Here is a 23,726-nt window from a genome sequence, read left to right as displayed (position 1 = left end):
GAGGTTTGGAGCATACTTATGGAAGCCTTAAAAGAGCAACATTCCAATGCAGAAATTGCGGAACCCAAACCGCCAAAAAAGAAAATCAACCTTCTGCTGGTGACATCTGACTCAGATAATGAAAATGAACTTTGGATTGTTACCAAGTAGAATCCGTCATTAGCATGTCCCCTGGAATGGTGGTTGAAGCATGAAGGGACATATGAATCTTTAGTGGATCTGGCACGTAAATATCTTGTGACGCCGGCTACAACAGTGCCATGAGAATGCCTGTTCTCACTTTCAGGTGACGTAAACAAGAAGCAGGCAGCATTATCTCCCTAAAATGTAAACAAACTTGTTTGTCTGAGTGGCTGAACAAGAAGTGGGACTGAATGGACTTAACAGGCTCTAAAATTTTACATTGTTTTGTTTTATTTTTGAATGCAGTATTTTTGTACATAATTCTACATTTGTAAGTTCAACTTTCATAATAGAGATTGCATTACAATACTTGTATTAGGTGAATTGAAAAATACTATTTCTTTTGTTTTTTTTAGAGTGCAAATACTTGTAATCAAAAATAAAGTGAGCACTGTACACTTGGTATTCTGTGTTGTAGTTGAAATCCAATATATTTGAAAATGTAGAAAACATCCAAAAATATTTAAATAAATGGTATTCTATTGTTTAAGTGCGATTAATCATGATTAATATTTTTAATGGCACGATTAATCGCGATTAATTTTTTTAATTGTTTGACAGCCTACTTACTACTTTTACCCCCGAATCATCCTGTCAGTTTTTGCAGCTTTCTAACATCTACATAGTCTTGAAGTTTTTCTCCTCTCTGTGAAAGATTGACAAATGGAGAAAATTTGAATTTGACTATACACAAAGTGCTTGCAAATGTATACAATAAGTAAATGTAGGGGCAGAAAAGCTTTTTTTCCTAGGTTTCATTACAGGGATCTTAGGTGTTACTTGTAACAATAGTAGGTTTAAAAATAATTTAGACAGAAATATGTTTGTATGAATTGATAGTGACCCTTTCAACTGTGTGTAAATGTCATTTTCTACTCCCTCATAACAGAGTTTATTCCATACGTGTTTCAAGTGATGTCTCTGCTATTGGAAATACATAAAAATGACATCCCGTCATCCTACATGGCATTGTTTCCTCATCTCCTCCAGCCAGTACTGTGGGAAAGGACAGGAAACATTCCTCCTTTGGTGAGACTCCTCCAGGCATACTTAGAGAAGGGTGCCAATACAATAGCAAGTGCTGCAGCTGACAAAATTGTAAGTTGGGTTAATTTGACTGCAACATGCCTATCACTGCATTTTTTTAATTCAGACAAATGAGATACTGACACACTTCCCAAAGCTTAACAAATTTAGTAGGTAGCAAGATTAATGCAGAGTTTTTACTCCCTTTGTAAACTCAAACTTCTCATATAGTAAACTGAAGAATAATGTACACAACACAATGTACACTGCACATCCTCTTCATTCCATTTTTCTTTATTGATGGCAACCACTCCGTCACACAGCTAACCATTGTCGATGCAGAATTCTTGTGCCCAGTCCCTGCTGCTCTTGGCATGCAAATAGATTTCCCCACTTCTGCTAGTGAGATGGGAGAAGCTGGTGCCTCTCAGTAGAGCTCTGGAACAGGAAAGGACAAAGATTTCTCCCAGAAAGAGCATTGGAATGGCGAGGAACAAATATGCCCCCCATGCTTCTCGCTGCAACTTCCAGCAGCAGATTTGTTCTGCGTGTCCTGACCCTCCGTCACCACCCAGCTTCACAGAGTCAGGCCTGAGCAGATAATGCCAGGCAGCCATGTTGTGAATTAGCTTTGTCTTTCAAGTAGTTTTCAAAGTTAGCTCTAACTCTTGAACACTTGGTTCCATCAATATCCTTTTGCTAAATCTTTTTGTCCCTAACTGCAAAAATGAAATTGTCTGTTAGATTGATTGATTTGATTCTCCTTGATATACTTTTTAGGAAAATAGGTGCGTGACTTTTGCTAGTTCTTATCATATCTGCTAAGTCACACCAGAGAAAAATGCTGTCTTTCATTTGTTTCTCTTACAGCCTGGATTATTAGGTGTGTTCCAGAAGCTGATTGCCTCTAAAGCTAATGACCATCAAGGATTCTATCTTCTCAACAGTATTATAGAGCATATGCCTCCGTGAGTATAACTGCATGAAACTAGGTTCAAGCCTAATTACTGAAGACCAGACATATTTATGTACTTTGAAAGATACCAGTGCTAAATTCAATCAAATGTCATAATTTTAAATTAAACTTATATACGCTTTCTATAAAACTACATTAGCAAGCTACAGTTGTAACTTGAATAATTGTTTTAAATTTTTAGAGAATCAGTTGACCAGTACAGGAAACAAATCTTCATTCTACTATTCCAAAGACTGCAAAATTCCAAAACAACAAAGTTTATCAAAAGTAAGTTTTGTGCCATATATGAATTCTGATATACAGAAATCCCTATAACTTGGAACACAAAAAGTGACTGGATGAACTTACCATAGGGAAGAATCCTGCAGTGGCTAAGGGGGATGAGTACATGACCTAAGAGGTCTTTTGCATCTCGAACTTCTGTGATTTATACCAACTTATTTCTATTAGCGAACAAAAACTACATCTTGAGGCAGTTAAGGCTGCACTCCATCCATCCAAAATAAGGGAAATAACTTCTTATGGGGAAAGACTTGTGTTCCTTTCCACCTCCATATTGCTGACACCACTATTGATAAAACACTCCATAAGACTTCCATTTTCATCTCAAATTGATACTGAGAAGCAATATATAATCCAGCTTCATCAAACTTGCACTCTAAATACAGAAACTTTACAGTGACCTGATGTGCTTGTATGTCAATTATATCAACAGATCAGCACATAGGACTCTCACATTTCATGTATTTGGGAAGTTATTCTGCCTTAACACAGCTGTGGTCATGGTTAGGGTTTTGTGTTACACAAGCAAAATGTGTGGCAAATAACTGAAATGTGTTTTGGTGATTTACACCATAATTTAGAGATTATCATAGTTACTCAGTATAAAATCTTGTGTTCTTTTACTATGTAAATAATACAATATGCCACAAAATCTTTAGTCTTGTAGTTAAATGTGTGTCTTTGGCAAGAATAAGAATGGTATGATTGTTATAACAACCTACATCAAACTGAAATTAAGTGATTTTCCTAACAGCCACATAGGAAAGAGGGTTGACAGTTGTTGTGTTACAATTGCTGTAATTCTTAGTTTGTCTATCTAATTATGGCAGGAGCTTGAACACATTGCATGAGAAAATCAATCTTTGTTCATTTCTTTTTAGATATCTAAACTGTACCCTGTGCATAACTTTTTGAACAAATCTCGATAACTGGAATGAATCTAGTTCCTATAACTAAAATTTTACTTTCTTTGGATCACCATTTCTAATCCTATCAAAAAATGCCACTTTTTGAAATCACATGTTTTATGCCAGGTTGAGTAGTAATGGTGCAGTCTGTTTCTCATTCTAAAGCTAGTTCAGAGAATTCTCTAGTTATACAATAGTATGTACAAATATTCTTTAGATAGTTTTTTAACTTGATCCTTTTCTTTCAATAGGTTTCCTAGTCTTCATTAATTTGTACTGTGTAAAATATGGGGCGTTAGCACTTCAAGAAATATTTGACAGCATACAGCCAAAGTTAGTATCATTCTTACTTAAGACTTTTGTATATTTACTACTTGTAAGTGGGAAATAGTTGGTCTGCTACTTAAAAATCAGAAAACAAGTACTTGTCCCTTCAACTAAATAGTCATTTTATTCCCCCCCATCCTGGAGGAGGGGTTATCCGCTGAGATTTCTGCTACCATGTAGCAGTAATACTTTCTTCTGCTGAGACTGGCTGATTGTGATTTCCTCCTGAGTCATTCTGATTGTCTGAGTATCTGCCAAAGAGTGTCTCCTGAAGAGGGCAAGAGGTATTCCCTGTTTCACTTCGATCCATGAGAAGAGTGTGCTGCCTACACACAATTTCCAGTTTGGGTCCTCTGGGAATGCTCTGTCATGCTAGATTCCACATTTTTGTATGGTTTTTTGATGCCTCTTGTTGCTGTCCTTATTTGTTCTCTAAGACTGGGTAGTTCTCATATCCTCTAGTCTTTCTTTTCTTCCTAGCTTATCTAACCTACTTTTCCATGTAATTTCTATTGAATGAACTTGTTAGATCACTTCACTGATGATCGTGGGGAATTGTGAAGTTTGATTCTGTTCCTGTTAGGAAATTAAACTTGGCTTGGTTTGGATTTTTGAATGAACCCATTTCAGGTCACCTCAGTGATGGCATAGCATTGCTTTTCTTTAGATCGCTCCCTGAAGATTACATACACAGTTTTAGTATATGTTTATTTTAAATATAATTGGCGGCTTTTTCCCCTTCACCATTTTTATTTATACTTATCTTTCTGTTTATAACATCACAATAGGATGTTTGGAATGGTTTTGGAGAAAATTATAATTCCTGAAATACAGAAAGTATCTGGACAAGTAGAGAAGAAAATCTGTGCTGTTGGTATTACGAAAATACTAACGGAGTGTCCTCCCATGATGGACACAGAATACACAAAACTGTGGTAAGTGCAGAACAACATCTGAAGGTTTGTTGGTGAAGATACTGAGTGTTGCTTATGCAATTGAACTAATCAAATCCCTTTTTAAAAAAAAAAAAAAATCTTTTGTGGTCTTAGATATGCTTGCTGCAATATGGAGTGAGTGTTCAGGCCTGTTTGCTGTTACTAAGAGAGATATTATACTGCTCCTTCCAGAGCAGATGTCAGTATTGTTTTGAAACTTATCGGACAGGGATGCAGCATTGGACAGGTCAGCTAGGACCCTGCTTGAGAGAATATTACTTTCCTTTATCTTTGCATTACTTATGAAAAATCAAGCCAGGTTTTGACTCATTGGTCTTCAGAATGGCAATATAATTGAGCCTATATATAACTTTAGTTCTGATGTTGCCATTGTTACATTAATAAAATTCTTGTTTGCCATCAAGCCTCGTAGAAATTCCATTGTCCAAATGGCAAGTAACTTATATTTCAAATGATTTGATCTCAATGTTAGAATATTAGGAAAAAATTAAATGGCAGCATGAATGGAGTAGTCTAAAAGAGTTGCTTTCCTTAGACACTTTAAGAGAACTTGAAACAATCCAAGATGAATACATTCTCCATCTCTTTAATAAGAGCACCCAAGTTGTGCCTGTAAATTTTTGTGCACATCCATTACACCTACACAGCCCATATTTGCACAAGTCAGGACACAATCTATGAACACCTGGCCCTTGGTTAGTTCTCACTCAGGTTCAGATAAATTTGAGTTTTTGGTATTCTTTTAAAATCCATCCATGCTGACATAATGTGTGTCTATTTTGGTTTTATCCTCCTTCATCCTGTTGTAGGACTCCTTTACTGCAGGCTCTAATTGGTCTCTTTGAACTGCCTGAAGATGATACCATCCCTGATGAAGAACACTTCATTGATATAGAAGATACCCCAGGATACCAGACTGCATTCTCTCAGCTTGCCTTTGCTGGGAAAAAAGAACATGATCCTGTGGGTCAAATGGTGAACAATCCTAAAATCCACCTGGCACAGTCTCTTCACAAACTATCTACTGCATGTCCAGGCAGGGTAGGTAACAGTTGATGTATGGCACATTAATCTCCATTTCTACAGAGAGAAGATACCCTTTTGACAACGGATTTCTTTTGTGCAAGTTGTCTTGCTAGCCAGAAAAACTGAGTGGATGTTTCATTTAGTTTGCAACTGAAGTATTTTTTCTGTAAGGTATACTTTGCTAGGCTAATAAGGGCCCAAATACTTCTGTTGGATTCTGAGAAGAGTTTAAAATGTTGCCACCTCTTAGGGTAAACTATCTTCTCTTGGGAAAAGGGTGGGTTGCGGGGGTGGGGGGGGTTTGGCGGCGGCGGGAGAAACAATTCTGAATTGGATTCTAATGCATTTATTGGTCTTCTGGGGAAGATGATGCCTGGACTGGAAGCAGAATCCAGAGAAAAAATGCCACTAATGAGTTAAATAGAATGGTAAATCTCCAAATCAGTGTTTTCAGCTACATCAGTGGTTTTCAAACTTTTTTTCTGGGGACTCAGTTGAATAAAATTGTTGATGCCTGCAACCCAACGGAGCTGGGGATGAGGGGTTTGGGGTGTGGGAAAGGGTTGGAGTGCGGGGGTGAGGGCTGCAGGCTGGGGCCGGGAATGAGGGGTGCAGGGTGTGGGGGGGGGGCTCTGGGCTGGGGAAGGGGGTCAGGGCTCTGGGTTGGGGGTGCAGGCTCTGGAGTGGGGCTGTGGATGGGGGGCTTGGGGTGCAAGAAGGGGTTCACGGTTTGGGGAGGCTCAGGGCTGGGGCAGGGGATTGGAGCACGGGGTTGGGGCGTGGACTTGCCTTCGGCGGTTCCTGGTCAGCAGCACAGCCGGGTTGCAGAGGCAGGCTTCCCGCCTGTCCTGGCACCGCGGACCGTGCTGCGCCCCAGAAGCAGCCAGCAACAGGTCCAACTCCTAGGAGGAGGTTCACAACTCTCGCACACAGGCACCGTTCCCCTTCCCCCCCCAGCTCCCATTGGCCAGAAATTGGAGTGCAGAGCCAGTGCTCGAGGTGGGGGCAGCGCGCAGAGCCCTGTGTCCCCCCGCCTAGAAGCCGGACCCGCTGCTGGCCGCTTCCGGGGTGCAGCACGGTGTTGGAAAAGGTAGGCACTAGCTTGCCTTAGCTGGGCAGCACTGCCGAAGGGACTTAACGGCCCGGTCGGTGATGCTGACCAGAGCAAGGCGACCCAGTACTGAGTCACGACCCATGGTTTGAAAAACACTGAGCTGTGTTACTGTTGGCATGGAAAACACCTTTTCAGGATGAAGAGTCTCGTGCCTGGACATACTAATAGGCTGCAGTTAAAAATACCTTCGACCATATAATATTTTTAAGTTTTCATAACTCTTAGTAGTCTTCAAGATTTCTGAGGAGGAGAGAGATGAGGGTACAGCCTACTGTGTAAGGCACCTGATTTTTGTACTTGGTTTGTTTTCATTTTTCACATTCTACTCAAACTGGTAATACAACAATATAAGCGAAGCTGCTCATGTTAATTTCAATTTCAAGGTGCAGTATTGAAAAATGCTGGGAATTAAGATCTCTGATACTAATCTCTTGTGCTGGCAGACACTGGCATGTCTGTTGCAGGAAGTGCTTTCACATTGCAAAACTCTTTGTGTCAGGACTTCAGTTAGCTCCGTACCTTATACCCTCAGACTGATGCAATCCTGAAATATAGTGGTATTTGGTTAATGCATAGACATATTAATGCCTCTGTCTTATTTATGTTTAAGGTTCCATCAATGCTGAGTACTAGTCTGAATGCAGAAGCCTTGCAGTATCTCCAAGGATACCTCCAAGCCGCAAGTGTAACGCTGCTCTGAATTGCATGTTTGACAAGCAGGATCGAAAACTGTTTGTTTAAAAAGAAAATTGACACTGACTTTCTTTTAAGCAGAGCTCAGACAAAATGAAGTTGCTACTTCAAAATGTATTGCAGAATTCATCTTGTAAAAGATATTAAATATTGCTTTAAGCAGAAATGGAAAATTAGGTGGTTCATGTGATCATAAATAAAGAGGCAGCTAACTTCCATTTCCATTTTAATTTCAAAGAGAATAGTAACAGCAGTTTATCGTGTGGCATTGATTTGAGTTCTGCATCTGCAGTGTTTGGATAATATTTTGAAATGTACGGAGAGCACTGGCTATAGAAACTCACTTTCTGTCACTAAACTTCCTTTTCATTTTGATGTTGTCATTTGTATTTCTTTTGTGTCTTTCTTTAAACTGTCTAAATTGTGAATAAATAAGAAACACTTGTTTAAAATGTCTAAAAATGTGCATTTACTGTTGTAAGGTAATCTAATAATCAGAAAATAACTAAAATTTAATACAGATAATAGTGGGACTTCAAAGTTTCGGAGGTTTCTTTGGAGTTTTTTTGGTGCTTCTAACTCTAAGCACCCTTCAAAACATAACTAAAAATATATTTGGAGGAAAATTCAAATCAAGGTATTGCTCTTTTAGTAATAAAAATAGAAGTAGGAAGCAGTAATTGTGCTTATAAAGCACCCCTTCTTTTTGGGCGATGATTAATAGCATAATGTAGTAAAAACATAACAAAACCCACCAATTTCTTTAAAATTTTAAATAAAACTAGTAGATTCTTTTCTTTAAATGGGTTTTTACTAATGTATTGTACTAAAATTGCAGTCATATAAAACAGTTCTTGTGCACTTGATTAAAGTGTTTTTCCCATCCCTTCAAATTTATATTGAAAAAAATTGAAATTTGGGGTTTTTAATTTTAGGTGCATCTCAGTCTATGCCTAACTTTGACATGCACCTATGATCATGCATGCAAATGTACAGTTAAATGCTCCGCTCATTTGTATTCTCAAATCCCCAATTTGCACGCCCATAACTTCTGAAAATCAGGCCCTTAGAGCACTAATACTGTAGTGAGACAAATAAAACTGGCTTTGAACTCCTGAGACTGGGATCAGGGAACTCTGCAAAAAGGAACCAGAGAGAACATCTCAGAGCTTTAACAATGTCTTGGGGTAGGGGTGGGAGGAAGTAAACTTTTAAGGAATAAAATAAAATCTAGGGGCCTTTATGCTTGGTGGCAAATTACTGAAAGCAAAATTTCTCCTGAAGAATCCACAGTGGCTAGGTAAATCACTAAAGGAACATGGAAATACTAGATTTAGGTTTTTTTAATACCTTGGATAAGATAATAAATCCTCCTGCTTTTGGGGCACAAGGCAACCTTCGATAAGGGGTTTCTTCTCTTATGGACAGGAATAAACCTGCCTACTTCATAGCTTCTTGCTTCTACCTCTTGAATCATCTGGTACTGGGTATTGTCACAGGATACAGTTCTATCCAAATTCTTGTATTGCATCCAAGTGCTAATGATGCATAAACAATGTGACTACCAGATGTTATGTGAGGTGCCTCCATTCACCCTCCCAGGAGGAGTATTGCATGTGGGGCTGGCCTTTTTTTTTTTTTTTGGGGAGCTGTGTGCTTTAATTTGTAAAGTCAAATTTGAAGAGGCATGCTTTGCACTTAGTACACAAAATGGTAAGTATATTGGAATAGATGGAACACTGATTTGATCTGCAAAAAGAACAGGAGTGGGCTGTAGCCCACGAAAGCTTATGCTCTAATAAATTTGTTAGTCTCTTAGGTGCCACAAGTACTCCTGTTCTTTTTGTGAATACAGACTAACACGGCTGCTACTCTGAAATCTGATTTGATCTGGTTATCCCTGTGTTTCAACAAATCTGAATTATGTCCACTTCTAGAAGTTTCTAGATTGTCTGGTTATTTGTTTTGTAACTGTTTTCCTTTGAGACCAAAGCCAAAAGAGCTGATGTAATCCTTAGAGGCATAAATAGGAATCACAAATTGGAGCAGAGATTATTTTACTTCTGTATTTGGCACTGGTGTGATCACTGCTGGAGTATTGTGTTCAGTTCTGGGTGTCAACAATTCAAGAAGGATATTGATAGACTGGAGAGGGCGCAGAGAAGAGCCACAAGAATTCTTACAGGATTGGAAAATGTGCTTTATAGTGATGGACTCAAACAGCTCAATCTATTTATATTAACAAAGAGGAACGTTTAAGGGGTGACAGTTTGTCTATAAATACCTACACTGGCAACAAATATTTAATAATGGACTCTTCAATCTAGCAGAGGAATTTATATGATCCAATGGCTGGAAGCTGAAGCTAGACAAATTCAGACAGGAAATAAGGTGTAAATTTTGAACTGTGAGTGTAATTAACCATTGGAACAACTTACCAAGAGTTGTGGTGGATTCTCCATTACTGACCGTTTTTAAATCAAGATTGGATATTTTTCTAAAATATATGCCTTAGGAATTATTTTGGGGAAGTTCTATGGCCTATTCTGCAGAAGGTCAGACAAGATAATGACAATGGTCCCTTCTGGCCTTGGAATCTATGAACTTATGAAAGTTATGTCGCGTTAAAACCACAATGTGTTTCTGACACTTTGATTGTGAATGGTTTTAAATATTAATGTTTTTACTTCTGTAGCACCTTTCATCCAAAAGTCTCAAATCACTTTACTTAGCTGATTCTCCATGGCCCTTTTTTCGCCTCCTCCCTCCCCCCCAAAGTTTCTTGCAGAAACTAAGGTAAAGAGATTAAGTGACTTGCCCAAGACTAACAGTGAATCTGTACCACAGCTGGGAATAGAACCCAGGTCTCTTCATTTCCACTCCTGGGCTTCCTTTTTATGGCCTGGCAATTAAACAATAACCTGACAAAAGCTAGGAACCATGCATCATATTCACTTCCAAGCAGTCTATTTTGAATAATCTTATATCAGAAATGGGACTAAGCAGGTCTTTGATAGTGTGTGTATGTGTGTATATATATGTATATAATACAAGAGTGCTAATGTAAGCTGTGTGAAGCATAATTTGCAAGTTGTTTTTAACTTGCCTGGCTTACCAAACTAACAACGTACTTGAGGTTGTCATTCTTCAATTAAAAATTAAAACTTGTACAGAAATTGTTGTTCATTCTCCACATCTGTCCAAAGCTCTATGGTTCAAGCTGTCGGCCTACGCCACTGAAGTGGCCATGAATCATGGTTTTCAACCTTTTTTTTTCATTTGCAGACCCCAAAAAGTTTTAAATGGAGGTGTGGAACCCTTTGGAAATCTTAAACACCCCCAGGGGTCTGCAGCCCACAGGTTGAAAAATGCTGCTCTATGATAATGACAACCATTCCTGGATCCCTTAGACATAGTCTGTGGACCCCCAGGAGTCCACCGACCACAGGTTGAAAGCCACTGTTATGAGAAAATAACCTTAAAATAACTAACTTGCATGGTGCTTTACAAAATAGCTAAACAGGTTCCTTGCTTCAAAGATTTTACAATCTCGGGTAAGAGGAGAACCTTATATGGCAAGATATTTTAAAGTAATTAAGTTAACTTTAATGATGCAGGAAGGATTATCTTTTATAATGTATATAAAAAACCCTGACTTTCTCCCTCCAAACATTTGTTCTACTTTTTTTTACCTACAAAATGGCAGGAATACAGGGTTTGTCTCCTCTGCTTTTGCTGCCAGATTCTTTGGATGAGGACAACCAGGAAACAGGTATGCGTGCTTTCTCAGACCTTGAATGAAGGCATGCTGAATCTCTAAGGCCTGGTCTACACTGGTCTGTTATTTTGGAATTAGCCGAGTTAATTCGAAAAAAAAAAAAAAAGATTCCGTCCACATGACCAATTGGTTTTTTTTATTTAAAGAGCTCTAATCCGATTTCTGTACTCCACCTTGGCAAGTGGAGTAGCGCTTAAATCGAGATCGCAATCCCGGGTTAAAGGTATTATGAATGCAGTTTGACGTTATTTGCCTCCGGGAGCTATCCCAGAATGCTCCCTTGTGACCGCTCTGGACAACACTCTCAACTCCGATGCACTAGCCAGGTGGGCAGGAAAAGCCCTGGGAACTTTTGAATTTTATTTCCTGTTTGTTCACCATCAGCACAGGTGACCATCAGCACAGTTCACCATCACAGGCGACCATGCAGAGTCCACCATCGCCGGAGATCACGCAGTCCTGGATTCGCAGCATGGTCCGAACGGGAGGTACTGGATCTCATCGCATGTTGGGGAGACGAGTCTGTTATGGCAGAACTACGTTCCAAAAAAAGGAACGCAAATACGTACACTAAAGTTGCCAGGGCCATGACAGAAAGAGGCTACTCCAGGGACATCGAGCAGTGTCGTACAAAAATCAAGGAGCTCTCAGGCAAGCGTACCAAAAAGCCAGGGAGGCGAATGAGCGCTCTGGGTCATGGCCCCATACATTCCGCTTCTATCATGAGCTGCATGCAATTATGGGGGGAGAGGAGGACCATGACCCTGGAGAAGGTATTTCTGGTGAGTGAGAGCCTGATCGGAGCCACGTGGTGGGGGTTGGGGGGGAAACCCAGCCATGCTGAGCTATTCATGTTTAGTTTAAAGAGCTCATCCCTGCTCAGAGCCTCATTGGAGCCACGCGGGGGGGAGGGGAGGGGGAGCAGGGGGGTTGTGTGAAACAATCATCCCAGAGAGCCCGCAGGTCCTCCTTTTATATGGCAAACCCACCAGGCATTGCTTGCTATGGGAAAGGGGGCCCAGCAGTTTGAAAGCACTGAAATGAATGTAGAAGAAGCAGAACCCCGCGTGCCCCTAGGCTGCCTGCAAGCTGAATTCTGTTGCCCGGCCGTGTATGATGGTTTATTCACACTGAAGTGTCCCCTTTGTTCTCTGAAATGTATCTTTTAAAATACTATCCTCCCTTTTTCTCCTTCCCCAGGTGCAAATGTTTCAACGCGGCCCCTATCTACTCTGTCCCAAAGGCTGGTCCAGATTAGAAGGCGGAAAAAACAAACTTGGGATGACATGTTCGCCGAGCTCATGCAGTCTTCCTGCACTGATAGGGCCCAGCTGAATGCATGGAGGCAAACAATTGAGTCCTGTAAAGCATTACAGGAACACAAAGAGAGGAGGGACACGCGTGATGAGAGCAGGCAGGACGCTATGGTCAAGCTCATGGGGGAACAAACTGACATGCTCCGCTGTATGGCGCATCTAATGCGGGAAAGGCAACAAAAGCAGAGACTGCCGCTGCAGCCCCTGTATAACGGCCCTTCCTCCTCCCCAAGTTCCATAGCTTCCTCACCCAGATGCCCAAGAACACGAGGCAAGAGACTACGGGGACCCATACACGCAACACCAGAGGATCACCCAAGCAGCAGAAAGCTGGCATATGCGAACTTTCGATTTGGTTTCTGGACTTGTACTTTCCTCCTGCTCCACTCCCCCAACCCTATACCCTCCCCTCCCCTGGTCTACCTTCAGATTTCTCTCAATGTGTTGTGCAACAAATAATAAAGAACAGTTTTTAACCAATTTTGACTTTATTTCCTTTCATATATATAGGGGGCAGGTAACTTCAAGAGAAACAAACACAACTGTCTCACCGTACCCTGGCCAGTCATGAAACTGGCTTTCAAAGCTTCTCTGATGCGCAGCACGCCCTGCTGTGCTCTTCTAATCTCCCTGTTGTCTGGCTGTGCAAAATTGGCTGCCAGGCGAGTTGCCTCAACTTCCCACCCCGCCATAAATGTCTCACCCTTACTCTCACAGATATTGTGGAGCACACAACAAGCAGCAATTACAATTGGAATATTGGTTGTGCTGAGATCTAACCAAGTCAGTAAACTGCGCCGGCACACTTTCAAACGTCCAAATGCACATTCTACCACCATTCTGCACTTGCTCAGCCTATAGTTGAACTGCTCCTTACTACTGTCCAGGGTGCCTGTGTACAGCTTCATGAGCCATGGCATTAAGGGGTTCAGATTTCCTGAAGATGCGAGCGTCATGCACCTTTCCCGGCCATCCCATGTTGATGTCGGTGAAACGTCCCTGGTGATCCACCAGTGCTTGCAGCACCATGGAAAAGTACCCCTTGTGGTTTATGTACTGGCCGCCCCGGCGTGCTGGGGCCAAGATAGGGATATGCGTCCGTCTATCGCCCCGCCGCAGTTAGGGAACCTCAGCGCATTAAAACCATCCACAATGGTCTGCACATTTCCCAAAGTCACTACCCTTGATAGCAGCTGGTCAATGATTGCATTGGCTACTTGCAGCACAGCAGCCCCTACACTAGATTTGCCCACTCCAAACTGATTCCCGACTGACCGGTAGCTGTCGGGCGTTGCAAGCTTCCACAGTGCTATGGCCACTCGCTTCTCAACTGTGAGGGCTGCTCTCATTTTGGTGTCTTTGCGCATCAGGGCAGGAGACAGCAAGTCACAAAGTTCCATGAAAGTGGCCCTACGCATACGAAAGTTTTGCAGCCTCTGGGAATCATCCCAGACCTGCAACACTGTGCAGTCTCAGCAGTCTGTGCTTGTTTCCTTGGCCCAGAATCGGCATTCCACGGCATGAACCCGGCCCAATGCCACCACGATCTCCCAATCGCCACATGCCATGCTTCTAGGAATGTCTGAGTCCATGTCCTCATCAGTATAGTAATTGCACTGTTGTCGCTTCCTCGCTCGGTTTTGCAGGTACTGCACATACTGCTGGATAATGCGCGAGGTATTTACAATGGTCAACTGCAGCGGAGATCTGAGATCTCCATGATTGCCGCGCTATGGTGCCTGCACGGGTAATCCTGGAAAAAGGGCGTGAAATGTAGGAGGCCTGTTCGGTTCAAGATGGCAGATAAAAGGCGGTAAATGGTTGTCTTCTGTAGCTTTCATGGAGTCGGGAAGCTCGCTAGAGCTGCAGGAGCGGGAGAGCAGAGTTTGCGGCAGAAGCTGTGCGGCTCAGTTCACGATGTCTGAAAAACAGCGGGGAATTGTTGCCTTCTGTAACTTGCACGGGAGCCCAGGATTGACAACATGGAAAAATTAGCTAGCGATGCAAGAGCAGGAGAGCAGAGTTTGCAGCGGAAGCTGTGCTGCTCGGTTCACGGTAGCCAAAAAAAGGTGGGAAATGCTTAGATAGAAAGATGAGAGGACATGCAAAGTGGATTCATAGTACCAGGAGATAGGCGGTGCACCGTGGTGCACCGTCTGCTGGCAGCATGACGTCTGCCATAGCTTTCATGGAGGGAGGAGCGAGTGACGGCACACGCCCAGAAACACCCGCGAGAATGTTTTTGCTCCATCATGCACTGGGAGCTTAACCCACAATTCCAATGGGCCGAGGGGACTGCGGGAACTGTGGGATAGCTTCCCACAGTGCACCGCTCCAGCATTCGATGCCAGCCTCGGTACTGTGGACGCACTCTGCCGAATTCACGCGCTTGAGTGGGGACACACAACATCAAATGTATAAAATCGCTTCCAAAAATTTGAATAAAATAAGTATGAATTAATTTCGTACTGTAGACGTACCCTAAATTTTTTTTCTCTCAAGTATGTCAGATGTTTGACTTAATGCAGTGAAAAAGTTGTTTTCTTTTGGAGCTTACATTTAATTAAAATCTCTTATGACCAATCAGGATAAGTCAGTATTACTGTTTACCATAATGCAGGGGAGAGTGGAGATGTTCCTAATGCATACTAGCTAAAATAGAAACCAATCTGAAGTTAGTGAGAGCCTGAGATACTGTGCCACTGTTTGTTTGAAGTACATGATTGGACCTTAAAAAACCTAAGCTACTGCATGTTTTTAAAATAATGCATAACAGTGGAATATAAAGTGACGTAAGTGAGATGAAATTTTATTACAAGCAACTAATGTGTCAGGAAAACAAGAAAAGCAACAAAAAAAAAAAAAAGTGCAGCCAGCAAAGCTTGTTCACATGTTTAACTGCCTGGTAAAAATTATTATTCAAATACCATAAGATGAATTGTGCAATCTGACTTTGTTATGTCAGTACTAGACTACTTTGAAGCAAGTATCTAAATAAATGACAGCATGATAAAATAACAATACTTTATATGGTAAATTCCAAATGATTGCTTTATGGTCTGCCTGAAAATATTGTATTTACTAATGTGATTACAGTACTGTTCCCTTAATACCTTCTTGCAAGGATATCAAAGTGCTTTATAAGCAATTAACTACTTCTGTGACCTGCAAATGAAAGAAATGGATCCGTGCCCTATTTTTGCTGCTTAATGATGCATAAAGACGTTGTGATTGGTATCTTATAAAGAACTTTTTCTGCTTGCTTTACCTTTCTAGGAATATAATCTTGTATTTACTTGAGGCAGTCAAATCTACTTTAGCTCTCTGTTGAAGCGTTGGGCATGTTGGATATCTGACACTCTCCCATCTGTTGTCTCAGACTTTCAGATTATATAGCTGTTTGTTTAAAACTTGATTCAGTTTTTGTAATCTGGCTACACATCCTTTCTCCCCTTCCACATTATTACTTCAGATGTACATAGTCTTTTGGGGAAAACAATGTCGGTAAGATCTGAATTTCTAATATAAAAATTTAATCAGAAAATATTAACATCCCTCCTATATCATAAACCAGCCTCCTCCACTCCCCAAAAAGTGTGCACACTTGCTTTTTCTTTTATAGGTCACCTTTAAGCCTCACAATAAATAATAAATAGGTAAATCCTATAATTTCATCTACTGCTGAACTGCAACCATCTCTGGGATGGAATACCAAAGATATCTTAACAGCACACAGCAATTACTACACAACAGATCCAGACAAAATAGGAACTGGTATTTAAATACAACATGGGATGGATGTCTAATATTTTAATTTTGGCAAATGATCTTTTAAAGGCCATCTTGTCACTGTACTTAAAGCTGTACAATATATTTTCTTTATGGTTTATTTGGAAAGCATCCTCAGAATAAATATAGACTTGAGTAATGTATGGAAAGCTCCACATCTATTTGTTTTGATGAAGGGCTTGTAATTGAATTATTTATTCCTGTATGCAAACCTTTACTCTTTATAACTAAGCTATTTACACATGGTTGAATGATGCAGACTGCCTGCAAGGGTTTTTTCAATTTACCGGCAAAAATAACTAATTTTAGTTTAGTGAAGGATTTAAATACTACAGGGACTTAAATGTTACATTGTAACTTTTGAATGTGGGCTTTTTTTACCTGATGTATTAAGAAAGAATAAATAGTTCTGAATAGAAAATTCCTCCCAACACGTTTCTCTGGCAAAACAGATTGACCTGATCTAGCTGGCATTTTCCCTTCCAGAAAAAGACTATAAGGATTATTTAAGATTATTTTTGGCATAATTATGCTATCATTTTATGTTTGTTTTTATTATAAAAATCTGCAGTTTGCTGCTGCTTAACCACCCCCAAAAGACTTACGAATTGAGGCGAGTTTAGCCTCCTGGAGGTATTAGTGATTACGCATAACATTTGATAGTGATGGTTAAATCTCATGTAGCATTCTGATTGTAAGTTTGATTTTACAGTGGCTTAGGGAAAAAAGCTTCCAGTACAACCCTGCACAATCGGTCCGCTGTGTAATGCTGCCGGTTTTTTGCCTTCCTTTTGGAACATGGGGTTAGTGGCTATTTTTGGATTTAATGGCTCAACATATTATGGCAAAGCTAAGGTTATGAAAGGTTGTAGACTCTTGCCATGTTATACAGAAAAGTAAATTTTCAGATAGTGGTGTTCTGCTTGGAATCTATAAAATCAAAAGACTCATACCTTGCTTTTGTCTGCCAGAGTACCAGTATTTAATAAGAACTTTTACCCCAGGTGTTAATTTCAGAGTCATGTGGATATAATTTGTGTCACAAGTACACAAAACACAACTAAGTTGGTTAGTGATGGTTATAGGCAGACAGTTCCTTTTGGGGGGGGGGCAGAATGGGCTATTAGTGCAAACTGAAATCATATATGCAAATTAAACAAATAGGAAATAGCTGTCTAGGCCACACCCATGCTTCATATTTTTGAATTCCTTCTACATGTGTTGTTCAGGTTCAAAGGGTATAGTTATGCTTACCTCATTGGGCTCTTGGGCCATTAGTAGCGCTTGTGCCATTATATGGCGGCCCATCTGTTCCCCAAAAGCTGTCAGCACTATGAGTTTTGTGTTCTCTGCACATACTATTCTGTTAATGACCCCCACGAATTTCGGGTGCAGCACAGATATTTATTAGGCACTGCACTTCAGTTACTTCTAGATTTTCTTGACCTGCAAGTTGGAGTGCATTTAAACTTCATTTTGAAAAAAAATTTTGAGTTAGGGGTTCTAACCATTTTGACATGGCTTGGAGATTGGAGGCAGATACAGGAATTGTGGTGATGGTGGAGTTTGCTCCCCCAGTCTCTTACTTTGGTGGTCGCAGTTTGTTTTATGGCTGTGACAGGGTTTTTAAGTCCTGTCCTTTTAGAATTGTTATTCCAAATATTTCCATCCCATACCTCACAGGGATCCCATGGTTTATCCCAGCTAGGGGTGCCGTCTTACGGGCTGTCAGCCGATTTTCCTGCCGTTACCACCGCTACTTGATGGGTTGCAAATTCCAATTTTTCCTTAAGGTGTTTAATAAGGGATTCAGAGCGATTATGATTGGCAGGGGCTCTGCCTTGTTTTAAAGTTAATTTTTAACTATTTCTTGTAACACTTAATTTATTCTTTTATCTCTTTTTTTTTCCAGTCCTGGTCTGCTAACTTTTTTCCCCTTTGTTTCCCTTCTCTAAATGTGTCCCGAAGGGAATCTAACTGACTCTGTATTCCTGTTCCCAGTACCTTCCATTTCTTGATCTTTTTTTCTGCTTGGGAAAACTTCTTCTGCAGGGAGGCATTCTCCTCTTGGCAAGCAGCCAGACGGAGATATGACTCATTGCTTGCCTCCCATAGTAGCCAAATTGCTGCTGAATCTCTCTTTGCTGGGGTAGAAGGTTTATATACCAGTATATATTTGGCAAATTCAACTTCTAGATATGAAATAGTGTGGACATTTGAAAGTACCTGTTCGGTCCATGGACTGTGTCTGTATTTTTGCAAATTTTGTTTAAAAGGAGTAATCTCATGAACAAAAGGCAGTGATCCCAGTCCTTCCTTGGAGGCATCATCTTTAGATTGCTTCCTTTTAAACATTTCTACAAAGGTGCCAATTTACACGCTGTTGCGCTGTGTACCACTATTTGCCCACGCTCCTATATTCTTCAGAGCTGGGTCTTACACAAGGAATGCAGGAAATACCGCCTGAAACTCCTATACCCTTCGGAGTTTACTCCGATGCTCAGGTTGGAGCGAGAAACTTTAAGTTCTCCCCCATTTACTCGGCTCGCTACGACCGAGGGTGTGCACACCAACTTCTACAAGGATTGATCAATTTTATTTTACTGTAGGCAAAACTTTACAAGAAGTATGGTCTATCACTATGTTCCCCTCTGCTATTCTCCACCAAAAATCTTATACTCATAAGAAGCACACGGAATTTTTTTTAGGGGGATAAGGCAATACGCCACGTTTATTGAAAGTACAATTTAAACATTAAAATTAGCGCGCGCACACACACACCCCCCAAAGGTTCTTCAGTTGGATCTTATAGTTACCAGTCCTTAGGGTTGCTTGGTCAGTTCAAGTGGCCAGCTGAATTACAGACAAGGGAGAGGGCAGAGCTGGGTCTCTGTCTGACGTGTCCAAAGCTTCAATGTCCATGCAGAACGAACCCAAAGTCCCATGGCAATACACCCTTTTTTATAGTAATAAGTTCCCATGCAAGTTTATGAGCCTTGCTGTGTTATGCTGAGGTGATTAAAAGGCAATAGTTAAGGTTGCTTTCAATCAACGCTATTTTGGGTCACTACTGGGAGTTGCTGTTTTTTATTCCTTTTTTTGGTTTTATTTATTTTTATTCTTGGGGGCATATGCCTTTCCTTTAGGATTGTTAATTTGCTGCTGCTTCAGCCATCAGAGCAATTCGGATAATTAGCTTGGTGTCTTTTGGTTTCTTCACTTTCCTTTTGACCATTCGGCCCACTTGGTACTGGCATTTTTTATTTTTTATTTGTCAGTGTGCCATACATTCCTTACTTACACAGCAGAACAGTAAAATAGTTTTAAAGCAAGACTTCTTACAGAACAGCAGTCCACAATCTTAACCATGCTAAAAGCTAACGATGATGCTGGCCCTCAACTTCAAATACTGAATAAGTGGAGAAAAAGAAGTCTCCGTAAACTGATAGGCCTTATTTTTTAATATTCTACCATTTGTGTGTGTGTGTGTGTGTGTGTGTGTAAGACTGTATGCTCTTTGAGGCAGGAGCTCTGTAGGCAGAGCGTGTATAACACACTGGCTGCTATTTCAAAGTCAATAATTAAAACTCTTCAATCCCTAAAACTCCTCAGCAGAGACCAGTTAAACTCTATATTCTTCCTTATTGCAGTTTTTCATTATCTTGGAGTATACAATAACAATTTCTAAGTAGGAACTTTTAAACAAAGTTCCTTACTATTTTATTGGGGAGGGGGGCGGAGCGGGTATAAAGTTCAGCAGGACAGGAACATGAACACTTAATGTTGCGTTGTTTGGCCTTAAACCTGTGTCCTAACACCCACATAATTACAATGCAATACTTCCTTCCATCTAAGGATTTTAAATGGTTTTAAACTAATTACACGTCTACCCTCAGGAGCCAAAAAATCTTACCCCGTGATAGGTGAAACCGTATTATATGGAACTTGCTTTGATCCACTGGAGCACGCAGCCCCGCCCCCCCGGAGCGCTGCTTTACCGCGTTATATCCGAATTTGTGTTCTATCGGGTCGCGTTATAGCGGGGTAGAGGTGTATTTGTATTACAATGGTATCAAGGGTCGCTAGTGGTAGACCAGGATGCTGTTGTGGGCTATGTACAACAACAAAACAAACCCCAAATGCTACTTCCGTCTGTGCAGAGTTTACAGTCTCATCTGCCTGCTCAGGGCCCTTGTTGACGCTAAATGGTACAGTGAGTAATTCAAACTAAACAGCTTAAAAATCACTCTGGAGTATGTGAAACTTGATCTAGAATATAAACTCTCTTCCTAGCTTTGGACTATGGCAGTGGTTCTTAACCAGGGCTACATGTAGCCTTGGGGCTACTCATGTCTTCTGGGGGTACATCAACTCATCTAGTTACTTGCTTAGTTTTACAATAGACTACAGAAAAAGCACTAGCAAAGTCAGTACAAACTAAAATTTCATACAAACAATTACTTGTTTATACTTCTCTATACACAGAAACATAAGCACAATATTTATATTCCAATTAATTTATTTTATAATTATATGGTAAAAATAAAATTTAATTTTTCAGTAATAGTGTACTGTGCCACTTCTGTATTTTTGTCTGATTTTTGTAAGCAAGTAGTTTTAAGTCAGGTGAAATTTGGGGGTACATAAGACAAAGACTCGTGAAAGGGGTTTAGTAGTCTGGAAAGGTTAAGAGCCACTGGACTACAGCTGTCAAGTATCAGGAGGTAGCCGTGTTAGTCTGTATCCACAAAAACAATAATGAGGAGTCTGGTGGCACCTTAAAGACTAACAGATTTATTTGGGCATAAGCTTTCGTGGGTAAAAAAAAAACCCACTTCAGATGCATAGAGTGAAAATTACACATACAGATGCTGTATCTGTAGTTTTCACTCCATGCCTCTGAAGAAGTTTTTTTTTTTTTTTTTTTAACCCATGAAAGCTTCTGTCCAACTGTTAGTCTTGAAGGTGCCCCTGGCCTCTTCATTGTTTTTGTGGACTACAGCTCTACTATAGTGAAAGTGAGCACCTACTGTTTCTGGGAACTGGTAGGGGCCGATAGCTCATTTGGATTAAATAGAGCAGCTGTCACCTATGCTGCCTTTATGAGCTAGAGATTAGGGGTGGACCAACTACACCTCCCACTATGCAATGTTCCATGTAGATCATAGAAAGAGACTACACCTTCTAGTACACTGCCACATTGGAACTACCGCTCCTTTATGCAGTAGTCAATATTAGCTCCACTGCTGTAGTTGATAGGATGCCTATGACTTTGTCTTCACGTTCAACTTAGCTGTACGGGTCCTGGCTCAGGCAGGAATAGGCAGCAGGTTTAAAACAAACCAAAGGAAGTATTTTTTTCCCCACAATCCGTAGTCAACCTGTGGAACTCCTTCCCCGAGGATGTTGTGAAGGCTAAGACTATAGAGGGTTCAAAAAAGAACTAGATACGTTCATGGAGGATAGGTCCATCAATAGCTGGTAGCTGACACGTGCAGCGATGGTAGCCCTAGCCTCTCTTTGGCAGAAGCTGGGAATGGGTAATGGGATGGATTACCTGATGATTACCTGTTCTGGTCATTCTCTTTGGGGCACCAGGCATTGGCCACTGGCGGAAGACAGAATACTGGGCTAGATGGACCTTCAGTCTGACTGAGTATGGTTCTTGTGTTCTCAAACAAACAAAATACACCCCAGGGGCTCCTCTCCCATGAGTGGGATGCTTTGCCTCGCCTAGCCAAGAGGGGCTGGCCCTCTGGTGTGCCCACAACTGGAACTCAAGTGGCCCTGCTCTTGCTCCACCCTACACACAAACCCCATCTGCTTGCCTTCTCACCTAGCGCCAGTGTAGGCGGGGGATTCCCAGCCACCTGAAAGAAGGGCCTAAATGGGGAGGAAGGGCCTGAACGACGGCAAGCGCACCAGAAACACTGCAGCAGCGCCTCTCACTCCCGCGCCTCCCCCATAGGATCCTAGCCCCCGACCCCTGCGCCGGTGGGTAAACAGCCCCCAGCAGCAACCAGGGTCAGAGTCAACCTGGAGCGAGGCTTCAGGCCCTGTATGCTGAATGGTCTCCGGCCTAAGGTCAGCCCGGGGCCCCAGGGACCCCAGCCTGGGGCCCGTCTTGGACTGGTTCCTTGGGCAAGTTTGACCAAGTTCAAGTCCCCCTCAACTCCGAGTGCCCAAGCGAAGCCGAGCATGCCGGGAGCTGTAGTCCCCTTGGCGATCCGGCGGGCGGAGTGAGCGATGCATGACGGGAGCTGTAGTCCGGGATAAGGGCTGTGCTTCGAGCCGGTCCGCTGGCGGATTGGCTGCGGGTGCTAAGATGGGCGGGTGCTATAAGGTGCTGTGGCCACTCTGATTGGCTATCTCTTTACTCAGGCGCGGTGCCGTCACTTCCTCCCCGGCCGGACCTGCCCCCGGCGTTCATTCTCTTTAGTGTTTGCCCTGTGTCCGCCACCTCCCTCCGCCACTGCGATTCGCCCCCCCTTCCCAGACCCCCTCCCCGCCTCGGGACCCGGCCAATGGACTGAGACGCCCGCCTGCCCGCCCGCAGCACCAGCCGGCCCGGGAGCCGCAGCCCAGGCAGCCAGGTGAGAGGGGGGCGGCTCCGGATTCCCCGCGGGGGGGGGGGGTCGGCGGCGGCGGCGGGCCTAGTGGGGCAGCGGCGGCTCTGCTGTCTCCATCTGTGGGGTGTGCGAGGCCGGCAGCAGGGCCCCTGATTGGCGGGGATGGGAGTCGGTGCTCGGTAGGTGGTAGCGCCGCCAGCTCGCACAGGGGCAGGGTTCCCCTTCGCCTCCCGCTTCCTGGGGATGAGCCGGAGCCCCGTCCTCACGGGCAGCGGTAGGCGGGCCCTGGGGGGAGTCGGCCTGGTGTAGGGGGGGGCGGCGGCTCAGGTTACAGAGCGGGCCCTGGCTGAGGCTTCTGAGGGGGAGCAGGCCGCGCTGGGTGGGAATCGCCGCCCTGTCCGCGAGGGAGGCAGTTGAGAGGAGCATCCCGGGCCCTGCCCCGTCGGAGGCACCGACCCCCAGGTGCCTAGGCAGGTGGCAGCTGAAGCGCCAGGTTCCCTCCTTCCCACTCATCCCCTGCAACACCAGGGCGGGTGACAGCTACAGTATCCGCCACCCCCATTTTCCCGTCATGACATCAATTTTTTGGTAGATGTAACAGCAACAGGTTCCTTTGCAAGCTGTTTGCCTGCTGCCCGTTTTAGAGCCTGTGGGACAGGTGCTTTTGTTTAGTTTATACCTGCTGCCCCATTGTGTTAGAGCCCCGATAGGCAATATCTTAACTTGATATACAGATGACAGCCTCCTGTTTGGTTTTGCCTGTTAAAGAGGCAGAAGAACATG

At 42.5% G+C, this 23,726-nt stretch overlaps 2 protein-coding genes across 7 annotated transcripts in view; both read left to right on the top strand.

Moving 5' to 3' along the window:
- Nucleotides 1-7,943, top strand: part of CSE1L (chromosome segregation 1 like) — a 33,215-nt gene extending 25,272 nt beyond the window's left edge. For both annotated transcript variants that reach the window (XM_034787917.1, XM_034787918.1), the window contains exons 19-25: nt 1,073-1,281; nt 2,080-2,177; nt 2,367-2,452; nt 3,627-3,708; nt 4,491-4,637; nt 5,468-5,699; nt 7,409-7,943. In XM_034787917.1, coding sequence (XP_034643808.1) covers nt 1,073-1,281; nt 2,080-2,177; nt 2,367-2,452; nt 3,627-3,708; nt 4,491-4,637; nt 5,468-5,699; nt 7,409-7,498 — 944 coding nt within the window. In that variant the 3' untranslated portion in view covers nt 7,499-7,943. The remainder of the gene's footprint in view (nt 1-1,072; nt 1,282-2,079; nt 2,178-2,366; nt 2,453-3,626; nt 3,709-4,490; nt 4,638-5,467; nt 5,700-7,408) is intronic.
- Nucleotides 7,944-22,792: 14,849 nt separating this feature from the next.
- The window catches only part of STAU1 (staufen double-stranded RNA binding protein 1), a 44,946-nt gene continuing 44,012 nt past the window's right edge, over nt 22,793-23,726 (top strand). For 4 of the 5 annotated variants that reach the window (XM_034787073.1, XM_034787072.1, XM_034787070.1 and 1 more), the window contains exon 1: nt 22,794-22,967. The gene's annotated coding sequence lies outside the window, so the exon portion shown is untranslated. Of the gene's footprint in view, nt 22,968-23,726 lie in introns of all 5 variants that reach the window. The other variant, XM_034787074.1, reaches the window with a different exon arrangement.

Source organism: Trachemys scripta, chromosome 12, assembly GCF_013100865.1.
Source record: "Trachemys scripta elegans isolate TJP31775 chromosome 12, CAS_Tse_1.0, whole genome shotgun sequence".
NCBI classification, from domain to species: Eukaryota; Metazoa; Chordata; order Testudines; family Emydidae; genus Trachemys; species Trachemys scripta.
This window is presented reverse-complemented; position numbering and strand designations above follow the sequence as displayed.